At 40.6% G+C, this 11,691-nt stretch overlaps 1 protein-coding gene across 1 annotated transcript; it reads right to left on the reverse strand.

Annotated features, from left to right (window-relative positions):
• Positions 1-765: 765 nt before the first annotated feature.
• emb (embigin) lies at positions 766-8,367 on the reverse strand. The gene is made up of 9 exons (XM_069683412.1): positions 8,225-8,367; positions 4,838-4,909; positions 4,534-4,717; positions 4,236-4,318; positions 3,900-4,036; positions 3,526-3,687; positions 1,729-1,849; positions 1,613-1,643; positions 766-1,507 (listed from the first exon to the last, which is right to left on the reverse strand). Exons 1-9 carry the CDS (start codon positions 8,295-8,297, stop codon positions 1,447-1,449), a joined length of 924 nt encoding a protein of 307 aa, XP_069539513.1. The 5' UTR covers positions 8,298-8,367; the 3' UTR covers positions 766-1,446.
• Positions 8,368-11,691: the final 3,324 nt, after the last annotated feature.

An 11,691-nucleotide genomic window follows, 5' to 3' on the forward strand; every position in this document is an offset into this window, starting at 1 on the left:
TGACATACTATGCCAGCCAACGTCTCTAATTTGACATAATCCTGCAGCCTACGTTACCCATAATGCAATTCAGTCTTCAACAGTTTGTTATGCTGCAAGAGGCCGATGGTTTTTATCTGTAATCTGCAAAGTCCCTTTAAAGCTCCTGTGAGGAACTTTTGGTTTGTGTTGATTTTGGCGCCCCCTGTGGACAAAACCGTACCTCTAATCTCTTTGCTGATTTTGTCCTGTACATGCTTAAAGGAGCAACTCGCCCCTGGAGAGACGCTGGAAAGAAATACTACCGTTTCGCTGCAGGCGATGGCTCAGAGCGGTACAAAATCTGAAATACACAAGAATATACCTGCGGATTGTCTAAAAAATCTTCATGTCTGCTGTCTACATTTCAAACCTGACGATTGTGAACGCAACATGACGACAGATGACGCGTTTTACGTAGTCTGGCGGAGGTTTTCCAGGGCCCATTGGAGAAGCGGATAGCGTCCTCCAAAGGCACCGAGCAGAATTGCATTTATTTTCTACCATACTGGCATTAGCTCCCCATAATAGCATGATAGGACTGAGTTTGAAAATCGGTGAACTGGCCCTTTAAGTGGTGTTTAACAAAAAAAAATCAATAAATCGTATCCTGCTTTCTTTAACAGTCATATGTATCACTCAATTGAAATGTTTGTAGATGTAAACAAAGGCAGCGTGCCTTTGAGTCTAACTTAAAAATTGTCAAATACAGTTGATAGTTATTACAACTTAATGAAACAAGCAGAATGACAGTGAGTCATATATTTTAATTAACTTGTTTACACACACAGTGGCACCTTTTAGCTAAGTGCAGGTTGACAACCAAAGATTTCACAGTTGAAATCCTGATTAGGTGGAAGGATGACCTCTCTGATACATGAAACACATACACAAGCATTTGCATATACGATGATATATCACGTTATCCACACATAACTGCAAGAAATGAAAAAAAGTGCTGAAAAGTTCTTGTGAGGACAGAATCAATGGGAAGGAAGTGCTTTTTAGGAGTGTAAGGCACTGCTCACAAATCATGATGCATAATAGAAGTGAAAAGTTGAGGTTAAGGTTGTTGCCAAAAAGAAAAAGAGGACTTCGTTTCTGAGAGAGAAGTCAAAGAGTTTTTTTCCACAGGAAGTGAGAAGGTAAACAGGTAAATGCTTTGCTCTCTTTGAGTCATTCTAAAACCACTGTCGATGAAACCCACATCCTGTGACACACGGTGACAAGGTTCAACTGTACATACAAGGAGCTACCTGGGCACAAATTTAAGGAACGATTATGAAGTGGTGGTATTTGCACTTTGTTGGGTGAACATATTTTGATTACACAGTCACAAAAAAGTAAATGAGATATTGCTTTAAAGCTCTATATAGTTCACATTTGTGTCCACAGTTTTAAAGGTTTTTGGATCTGTTGTTGCAGTCTTTAAACTTTCCGCTGTCTCATTGAAGAGCTTTCCTCAGGTCCATTATTTTCACTCGATGCCCTGATGAGGGAACACAAATGCACATCAGAAAAGACTACAGGTATACATCACACATCAAACGTTAAACATATCAGGAGATAGTAGCACCATTGCCAGCGTACTCACAGTGTGTTTGTTTGATCAGTCGTCCCATTTCCTGAGAACAAGGCAGGTATAAGTTACAAGACATACTGAAATACACACACTGGTTTAAACAAGTGCATCTGAAGCTTTCTGAATACCTGCTGCTGTGTAGTCTTTCTTAGACTGACTCCTCTCGTACAGCAGAATGGCAGCGACCAGCACGATCACTTCGACCACGATGGCTATGAAGGGCTTCAGAGGCTCGTAGAAACTGATGACCTTCAGAGAATGTGTTTAGATTTATCACTAAGTTATTGACACTAAAACAATGTAAAAATATTCCATTAATAGTAAAAGTCCTGCATTGGTATTGTCGGCAAAATGTACTAAAGAAAATATTGGGGAGCTCAGTCTAATACTGAGGCTACTTAGATGGTTGATCCAGGAGTGACCTTGCTGTCGAGCTTCATCATGTTTTGCCGTCAACTATAAAAGATGCTGTGTTTAGGTTTTACAGAAACACAGACAGCCAGAATCAGATTGCAGTAAAATAGTGCTGGTTTAGCTCAGCGGTTAAATCAGCAGCCCATGTACAGAGGCTACAGTCCTCAATGTGGCAGCCCTGGGTTCAACTCTCATCCTCGGCCCTTTGCTGTGTGTTATCCGCCACTCTCTCCTCCCCCGTTTCCAACACTAATCACCGTCCTCTCTATAAATTAAAGGCCAAAAGAACAAACATCCAAGTGAATAAAGTCCATGGCAAACAATCAAACTCCAAAGTGACTTTGCGGTATAGTGGTCAAAAACCATATGCCCTTCCAGCAACAGGCACCTGACCTAGACAGTGATCTTCCTCTCATTTATACTTCAGCTGGAGCAGCAAAGGGACACACACAGTATGAACACAAAAACTACAGTTAAATGATTGCATAAGAAACCCCAAATTTGGCTCTTAGGGTAACTATAGTCAAGTTTACAACAGGCCTATAGCTGAGGAAAATGTTAACATTATCACTCAACATTTTCTCTGTCATTATGCCTACACATCCCCAGCAGCACATTACATGTTCACTAGAGACTCGTTTAACATCCAATTTGATGTTGCCTACCGACCTAACCACTTGACAATAAGCTTATGATGTACAGGAGTTCCCATGTTGTACCATTTGAACACAGCATCTAGTGTGTCTTGAAAAGTAACACGTGAATGCAGCTTTAATATAAACGCTTAGGGTCTGAAAGTAGAGGAGTAGAAGTATAAATAAACATGCTCATATATGTGTGCAACAACGAGAGGGAATGATGTTGTACTGAATATCATCACGGCTGTGATTCGGTCGCAGATAATTTCGAGTGTGATATTGCTTTGAAACAATACGGCGGCAAATAGCAGTAAAAAGTAACAATCAACAACAGATTGTTTTCTGTTCTGTATGCTAAATAATGGCTTTTATTCAAGGAAATTTTCCCGACTTAACGGTCACTACTGAGGGAAGTGCCGTCAGACAACTTTCGTAACCTAGCAACAGTAAGCGCCGGCGAGAAGCGCTCTGAAATTGATGTAATTGACACAGGACCCCAACTTAGCTGAAACTGGACTTCTGTTGCCAAGCAACCCAAACATTCTGCTGCACCCTGTGTCTACAGGTTACCACAGATCAGCTGTTTTTATCATGTACATTTATCTGTTTGTTTTAATTTATCATCAACTAGTGAAATGACAGTCTGCTGTGTGATTCAGAGGCACCAGCTTGATTAATGTTGACATACACGGTCTGCTTAATTCAGAACACCTGGCTGAGGCGGAGTGATACACAGAGTGAAAAGTCCCAGCGATGTTGATCTCCATATCACCACTCATGGAATGCCTCTTGTCCAATCAGATTGCTTGTTCGGAACTAACTGTTGTATAATCTGAGTCATTTTACGGTATGTTAGTGACTTTCCACACTGACCTTTAGCTCCACGTGGCCCATCGTGGTGCTGATGGCGTACACAGCTCCGCAGTAATACAAGCCGGAGTCGGCCTCTGTCAGGTTGTGAACCAGCAGTTTGGTCTTCCTATCGTCGTTTTTGATTTCATACTTTTGGGGCTCTGCAGCTGGGAAGATTTGCTCCTGGGACAAATATCAGTCCAAAAGTCAGAAGTCGTGAACAGTAAAAACACTGAGGTTGAACATTAAGAATTTAAATGGAATCATCATAGATTTGTTTTGAAGTGCTTTCTCCTGGATATTTTGATCATGAATGAAGTCCTCCAAAATGGATGGTTTTATGAAGCTATCTCACTTAAAATCACACCGAAGAAGGCTCAGAACTGCTCACTCACCTTGCCTGTATCATTTGCTTTATACCAGTTCCAGGTGTTTGGTTTTGGTTTGGTTTCCTCCATTTTACATGCGATCACCACAGTGTCCCCCACGTAGCTGACTATAGGCTTATCTCGCACATCACCAAGCTGTGGAGCTGAAGGACAAGGAAGAAGCACGATAATGAGAAAATAGCACTTTATTCATTCCATTTTGCACCCTTCAAACAGAGTAAATATTATTTTCCATCTTCATTATGAACAAAAATTAGAATTAGTAAGATGACAGTAGTACAAATTCTGGCTTTAAAATGTAAAATTTTATAAATATGACCAATAAAAGGATGTGACCTGTACCTGCCACAACAAACTTTATCTCTGCTTCATTTCCAAAAACACACGAATAACTTCCGAGGTTTTCTTCACCGGCAATACTGAACCTGCACAACAAAATAGATTTGTTATTTTTAATTAAGTTTGTGTGCCGTAGAGGCAGCTGAAAAAAAGTATTTTATTCATAATGGACACATGCATACATTTGAATACTGAGACAACTTAACATAACAGTGGATTGTGGCATATACCAAACAAGACAGACAAATTGGGATAAAAATGAATTTCTTGAATCAAATGGATGTAAAAATGAACGACGTACATTCTTTTGAGGTTGTATTGCTCATTCTCCAACTGCACTGTGACCTGGCTGTTCTCAATTTCTTTCCCATCATACTTCCAGAAGCCGGTTATGTTTGGGGCTTTGTTCTGATTACCAGCCCAGGTACACTGCAGCACCAGGTTGACCGGGTTTAACACTTCCACTTTCTCAGTGTGACTTTCACCTGTGTTGTAAAAGGATTTAAAACACCAGAAAAGAGTACTTGCAGTGTGTTTAACAGCTAAAATAAAAATCTGTAAAAAAAAAAGAAGATAAATAAGATGGTCTGATATTTGACAGTTACCTTTTAGCACATGGCTCTTTTCAACTGTTTGGGGGCCAATGGGAAGCGGTTGGGGCGTTGGGCCAGGTGTCTCTGAAAGGAAAACAAATAATTGTATAAAACGTACGGACAAACTGCTAATGGTGCACTAGCTGAAAGTATTTAGAGTAAGAGTAGGCTACATTTGCTACAGCTAATATTAGCATATTAGAGGGAATTTACACCTTATTTGTAGTATTATGCCTCTCTACCAACATTGTGCATCCAGCTACTTCCTAGCTAACAGTAATATTAGTAAGTAGGTGCTATTATCAGCTGGTGCTTATCATAGCTTTAGGTGTATCAACTTTTGTTCATTTCCCAGCCTCTCACTGTTAATTTAACCAGGTGTATATAGCTGGTTCCTTTTTTCATGGTTCTAAAGTTTGATTTTCCTCGCTGACGGTCGCTTTCCTTTTTAGACTGTTTGCTTCATCTGAGCGTCAAATTTGTTTAATTTTCTTTGGATTTAGACTAGACTTAGACTTAGACTCAACTTTATTGATCCCTTTGGGATGACTCCCTCTGGGAAATTCAGTCTCCAGCAGCTTATACAGTACAATACAATAGGAAAGAATCAGCACACAGAGGGTAAAAAATAAAGATCAAAATATATATATCTATCGATATATATATATATATATAAAAAAAGTACAAAATTAGATAACAAAATATATAAAATATACACTCTTAGAAAATGTACAAGTAAACAGTGGGTAATAGTTCAATTAAACTAAATTAGGTTATTGCACTGTGGTATTAGGTTATTGCACTGTGGTGAGAGATTATTGCACATTGACAGATTTTTATTGCACATATGACCCTTTGAGAAATAAATAAATATTACTATTGAATAGAAGAAGTTAACTACTATTAACTTTGTGAGCTGAATTAGTGGCTACCGCTTGTGAGAGAGTCTGTCCCTGTTACCTCCTCCCCCTAAGTGAGGAGTTGTACAGCCTGATGGCATGAGGGACAAAGGAGTTCTTCAGTCGGTTAGTCCTGCACTTTGGAAGGAGCAGTCTCTCACTGAACAGGCTCCTCTGGTTGCTGATGACGGTGTGCAGAGGGTGGCTGGCATTGTCCATAATGTCCAACAGTTTGTTTAGTGTCCTTGTCTCTGCCACCGTCACCAGAGGGTCCAGCTTCATGCCGATCACAGAGCCGGCTCGCCTGATCAGTTTATCCAGTCTGGATGTGTCCTTCTTGGATGTGCTGCCTCCCCAGCACACTACAGTGTAAAAGAGGACACTGGCAACCACAGACTGGTAAAACATCCGCAGCAGTTTGCTGCAGATGTTAAAAGACCGCAGTCTCCTTAGGAAGTACATCCTGCCTTGTGTCTTCCCGTACAGGTGGCTGGTGTGTGTTGACCAGTCCAGTTTGTTGTCCAGACACAGCCCGAGGTATTTGTAGGAGTCCACACTCTCCACCTCAGCTCCCTCTAGTAGGACTGGTCTCGGCTTCGGTCTGGACCTCCCAAAGTCTATGACCAGCTCCTTTGTCTTAGAGGTGTTGAGCTCTAGGTGGTTTGTGCGGCACCAAGCAGCAAAGTCCCCCACCAGACTCCGATACTCCTCCTCTCTGTCGTCCCTGATGCATCCAACGATGGCTGTGTCATCGGCGTACTTCTGTATGTGACACAGCTCTGAGTTGTGACAGAAGTCCGAATTCGGATCCAGTCCGGATTTTCACTTATTTTTGAAGTTGCATCTGTAGTCATCCATCTTTTCTTTGTTTGTTCAGCCATAGTCGATTACCATTTCCTCACAATGCTTACAGAAACTGGAAGTGCAGCCGCTTAGCTCCGCCTACCCTCTCTGACAGACCAACCACTGCTGGGCGATGGAAAACGTGACACTAACTGGGCGGCGCTTCTGATTTTTTCGTGAATATCACCACAGACACCCAGTCCATAAAAATATGATTTACTGCAAATGCAAAGGCTTTAATCAGTGGGCTATAGGCTCAATCACCATTGTGTTACCTCATTCAGCGATAGATAGATTGTTACTTTAACTTCAAATATGGCCAGATTTCACTCCAGATTTTCTCTGTGAACTGCCTTTTTGGCTGCTGAGAAAATGTTGATCCATAATTGCTCGCTAGATCATAGGTCCTGTACAGCGTGGGGTAGGAGACTATCAATTCAAGTTGGCCTTTTCATTGGACGGGAATGAGTAATAAGTCATCAACATGTTTGTTGTGTTTACCAGGAAATGGCATAATTAAGAATACCACCCACAGGTTTTTTCGTGTGTTATTGCTGGGCCAGATATTGGGTAAATGTGACAAACAGCACAATAGATATCTGATAAAAATACTATTTTAATTTATTCTAATACATCTATTTTAAATTCATGGGAACTTTAAGAAGTGCTGTGTTAAACACAACTAAACTCCCTGAAGATCATTTCATTTCCCCTCAGCTCAGGCTTCTTCCGGTTGCTGCTACAAGTTTTGTTCAAGTTTTAAGGCGGTTTCTATGTGGTTATTTGTGGCACAACTGGGTTGTTGCCAGGATGTTCTTGGTGGTTACAAAGCTGTTGCTTAAAGGTTTGGATATTTTATGTGGTAACTAGGATGTGACAGGGTTGTAAGAGTGTGAAGAGTTGTTTCTTAGGTGGTTGTTCAGGGTGGCTACCAGGGTATAGATCACACTAGGTGGTTGCTATTGTCATTTTATGTACTTTTTGTATGTGTTTATAATCTTAATCCCTTAAGACCCAGAGAAATGATGAAGATAAAACATACAACCCAACTTGATAAATAACGTATAACCCAACAGATTTTAAATGTATAACAACAGGAAAAAGGTCCTGTTCGCTTTCCAATAAAATAAATAACCAATTAAAAATAGAGCCAGGCTACTGAAGCCTATGGAAAGTGAACATGATCTTATAATAGATCTAATAATCAATCCTTTGTAGAAAGGAAGAAAGAAAATTCCAGTATTGCAGTCATACAAAAGAACAAAAACTCCTCTTATTACATCAGAGGTGACTGGGCACGATTGCATCAGATACATTAAACTGAGTTATCGCATGGATGATCTCTGTGCTCTTCCTGATCACTGAAAAAGTATTTAAAAATCTCTCTTTGATTTTCATTCACATACTCTTATTCATTTTTTAATCCTTTAATGAGTATTATTCTTTTCCTGATGTAAATGGGGGAACATTAAAAAGAATTAAAGACACATTTCCTCCTGGCCCCCTTAAACTATAATACGCAAATACATCAGTACCTGATGGTGTGGAAATCCTGTGACATTTTCTCTAAATCCTCACAAGATCATTTAGTGTGAGAAGGCAGAACGAGGTGTTAACATAACTACACAGTAAGAATTAAACCCAAATGATCATTTACTTGTATTGATGTCACTGCAGGAGATGAGAAGCAGGAGGATCTGAAAAAAGAGCTGCTTCCACGACGCTGACATGATTATTATCCTTCTGTCCTCTCTGCGTGCAGGTTTCTCACTGCTTCTCTCTCGACTCTCTCTGCCTGCTGCATCGTGCAGCAGCCCCAACCCCCCTCCCTCAGCTGCAGAAATGACGCAGCTTTGGTATCACCCTGCAGCCAGTGGGTGGCTTACTCCATCCATAATTCAGTCAGACAGACAGGGTTTCTCCTCGGTGCTGTGCTGCAGTGTTTTGCCCTGCATGCACAGAACATGCTGGGATAAACACTTCTGTGCCATGAAGAAAAATGATGCTCTGTGTGTGTCAGAACTGAGTGCTATTATGTTGCTGCTGTGGAGCTGTCTTCAAGGTGCCCTGTCCTGTTTAGTGTGAAACCTTGCAGCTGAAGGTCACATGACCTTCCTGCCCTCATGAAAACAGCCAAGAGAGGAAACACACCACGTAAAAGGTTAATGTTACTACACTTTTTCTTACAATCTTTAGAACATATTCTAAATGCAGACACATCTATTATAAGCACATTTGAGCTAACATTATCAACTTTTATAAATGTAGCCCTGGCTAAAATTAATTTAGACATAAAGATAGAAATAGTTTATTATAAAGCTGCGTGCTTCATAAAGGCAAAAATCAAAGAGACACTTTTCAAGTGTCACCTGAGCAGATTTCATCGGAAGAAATCATACTTCTACTTTAAGCAGTCACAGAAGTAATCAGATGCTTTTGTCAAGTAAATGTAGAAATTCAACACTGAAAGCGTACTCCCCATAGTCCTGAATCAAAATCAAGTAAAATAGCAGAGGCAGGGCCGACCATGAGGGGGGAAGACCCCTTTTGGGGCTCCCATGGAGGACAGCAATAACCTTGTTCATCCTAAATCTAAGCAGTGATAACAATATTTTAATTTGACTATAAATACTCACCGTTCATTAAAACAACAGAAACTGTGTTTTGTCTTTTAATATTTTGTCTGTTTCATGCGTCATTTCAGAAAGTAATGTCAAAATCTCCGGACCTTAGACGGGCCACACATGACCTTGGCTGCCAGGCTAGCTATGTTGGAGTAAACACACCACACCAGGAGCTGTGCAGAAATTGTTGTGCCAAAGAAGGAAGGAGAACAATACAAGAAAATATCTTTTTTAACCGAGCCAGACTGAAGAGACAAGCAACAGCCAAGAGGCTAACGTTACTGGTTAGTAACCAGCAGATAGCGCCAGTAAAGGCACCGCTACTATCACTTCCACCTATGAGAAGAAGGATCACAAAAAAAGTGAAGACTTTCATAATATAACCCCAACGCACTGCAACTTCTGTGGATAATAATGATGTGATGACTGTACCTGTGTCTATACTGGTCACTGAGTAAGCGTCTGTGTTGATCTGACTGAATCAGATTTGGGGACGGCCCGTTCACAGGACCTTTCAGGGGCCCAGACGTTTCTGTGGGTGAGCCTGAGCAGAGGCTTTATCAGCAAAACGTACTGAAAGAAGTAAAAGCACAGTATCAGTATAGCAAAGGTTAAGGTAAAAGTACAGTATTATGCAAAATGGTGCCTTCCGAAGTGTGATATTCTTATAGAATATTATATTGTTCTGTTTAAATCACTTACAAATACAGACAATAGCATTTTAATGTTTTAGTTTGTCACTGAGGAGTGGATTTCCACATCAGGTAGTTACATCCTGTCACTGCACTTGTGTAACTCAAGAGTAATTCTTCTTCTTTTTCCACCCCTAGAAACATCCCCCTGCCCTAATATTTATAACAACACTGACTGAAACACCCTCATGTCTTGGATTGTGGATGCACAGGCTAAAAACATTCCTTATCTGCAATCACTTTCCCCACCGGAGTAGACGTACTCATACTGTTTATTCCTAAATTAGTTCATTTTGTTACCAAATTCAGTTCTGTCTTTACAATAATTTGTCAATTTCCTTTCTGTCTCTTCCCTTCAGTGTTTCTTCACGAGTTGTTCCTCTTACAAATAATCTTTAAGTGACAGCACAATAAAAAAATAGGTTTTAAATAGTTTCTGCTCAAACCGACTGTGTGTGGAGCTCATGTCTTCTTATGTAAGGAGGAGGAGATTAATTCTGCATGTGCTACAATGTCACATGTAGAAGTTGAGTATACTTAAGGACTGTGGAGCAGCACATGATGTCTGCGCTTAACGACCCATTGTGTTCTTGTATGACTGCATTGAATGAGATAGGAGACTTCAAACCACAGGGAAAATGTAAATCAAGAGCGCAGTGGACTCTGCCAGCCAGCCGTCAGCCTGTGACCTCTCAATATCAGGTCAATCCAAAAGTAGCAATATAAACACCTGGGGGTTAATAAAGCTTTTGGAAAGTTTCACGGCCCACTGAGGAGCTAAAGAAGGATATTAGATCTTACTGGATGCTGCAGGCAGGTCCAGAGTGCTGGGAGAGGAGGAGCAGAGGCAGGAGGGAACAGTTAGTCCTGACAGAGCAGCTTTGTACCACACAGAAAAACAAAAGAATGATGTGTAGGCTTTTAATCTTTTATGCCAGAGTTTTAACCATCAATTTCTCTCCTCTAGTTATTATTATTGATTCATGTTAATATGTCTGCTGACAGCCTGTTGTGCCTACCCTGACTGAACAGCAGAGGGAGCTCTTCCAGTCTCCCTTTCCTTTCAGTGTAGACTTTTGTTTTTAAAGTAATAATCTCAAAGATGTTAATTTAAATAAATGTCTGTTAAGTCACTGTCTATCGCCGAATGAGGTAACACAAAGGTGATTGAGCCTATGGTCCACTAATGAAAGCCTTTGCATTTGCAGAATTACAGACTGGAAGTCTGTGGTGACTTTCACAGAAAAAATCACGAGCGGCGCCCAGTTAGTGACGTGTTTTCCATCACTCATCAGTGGTTGGTCTGCCAGAGAGGGTGGGCGGAGCTAAGCGGCTGCTTTTCCAGTGTCTGCAAGTGTTGCGAGTAAACAGTAATCTACTATGGCTGAACAAACAAAGAAAAGATCGATGACTACAGATACAACTTCATAAATAAGTGAAATCACAGTAAGAGTTACAACCGTGGACGTCACACATGCAACACTGTCTGGATATCTGGGAAGTGTGCTTCCGCAATTACCGTTTATCGCCACAGGTGCCGCCAAAGAGAACGAAACTGCGATCTTCGTGATTATAACTTTAAATACTGCAGTTACATGTACAAATTGTTACTGTTTTTTGCATAAAGCATATCTTAATAAAATCATGTAACTGGGACAGATTACTCGATTTATCTGTTCCCTGCACATGGTTTCCTCATTCAAGCATGAGTTTCACATTACAACAAGCTGCAGAGTGTATTGTTAAAGAACTTTCTTGCTAGATAAAGTTCACTGAATCTTTTTCATTCTACCATAAATTTATTTTAA

Source organism: Semicossyphus pulcher, unplaced genomic scaffold (assembly GCF_022749685.1).
Source record: "Semicossyphus pulcher isolate SPU_LCO1_2020_fin unplaced genomic scaffold, fSemPul1.0.p SCAF_6, whole genome shotgun sequence".
Taxonomy (NCBI): Eukaryota; Metazoa; Chordata; class Actinopteri; order Labriformes; family Labridae; genus Semicossyphus; species Semicossyphus pulcher.

Coding starts and splice junctions, on each gene's coding strand:
- emb (XM_069683412.1), bottom strand. CDS start 8,297: ATGTCAGCGTCGTGGAAGCAGCTCTTTTTTCAGATCCTCCTGCTTCTC. Junction 4,319..4,533: donor CAATACAACCTCAAAAGAAT/GTACGTCGTTCA, acceptor TTTGTTGTGCAG/GTTCAGTATTGCCGGTGAAG. Junction 1,508..1,612: donor ACTGATCAAACAAACACACT/GTGAGTACGCTG, acceptor TTCCCTCATCAG/GGCATCGAGTGAAAATAATG.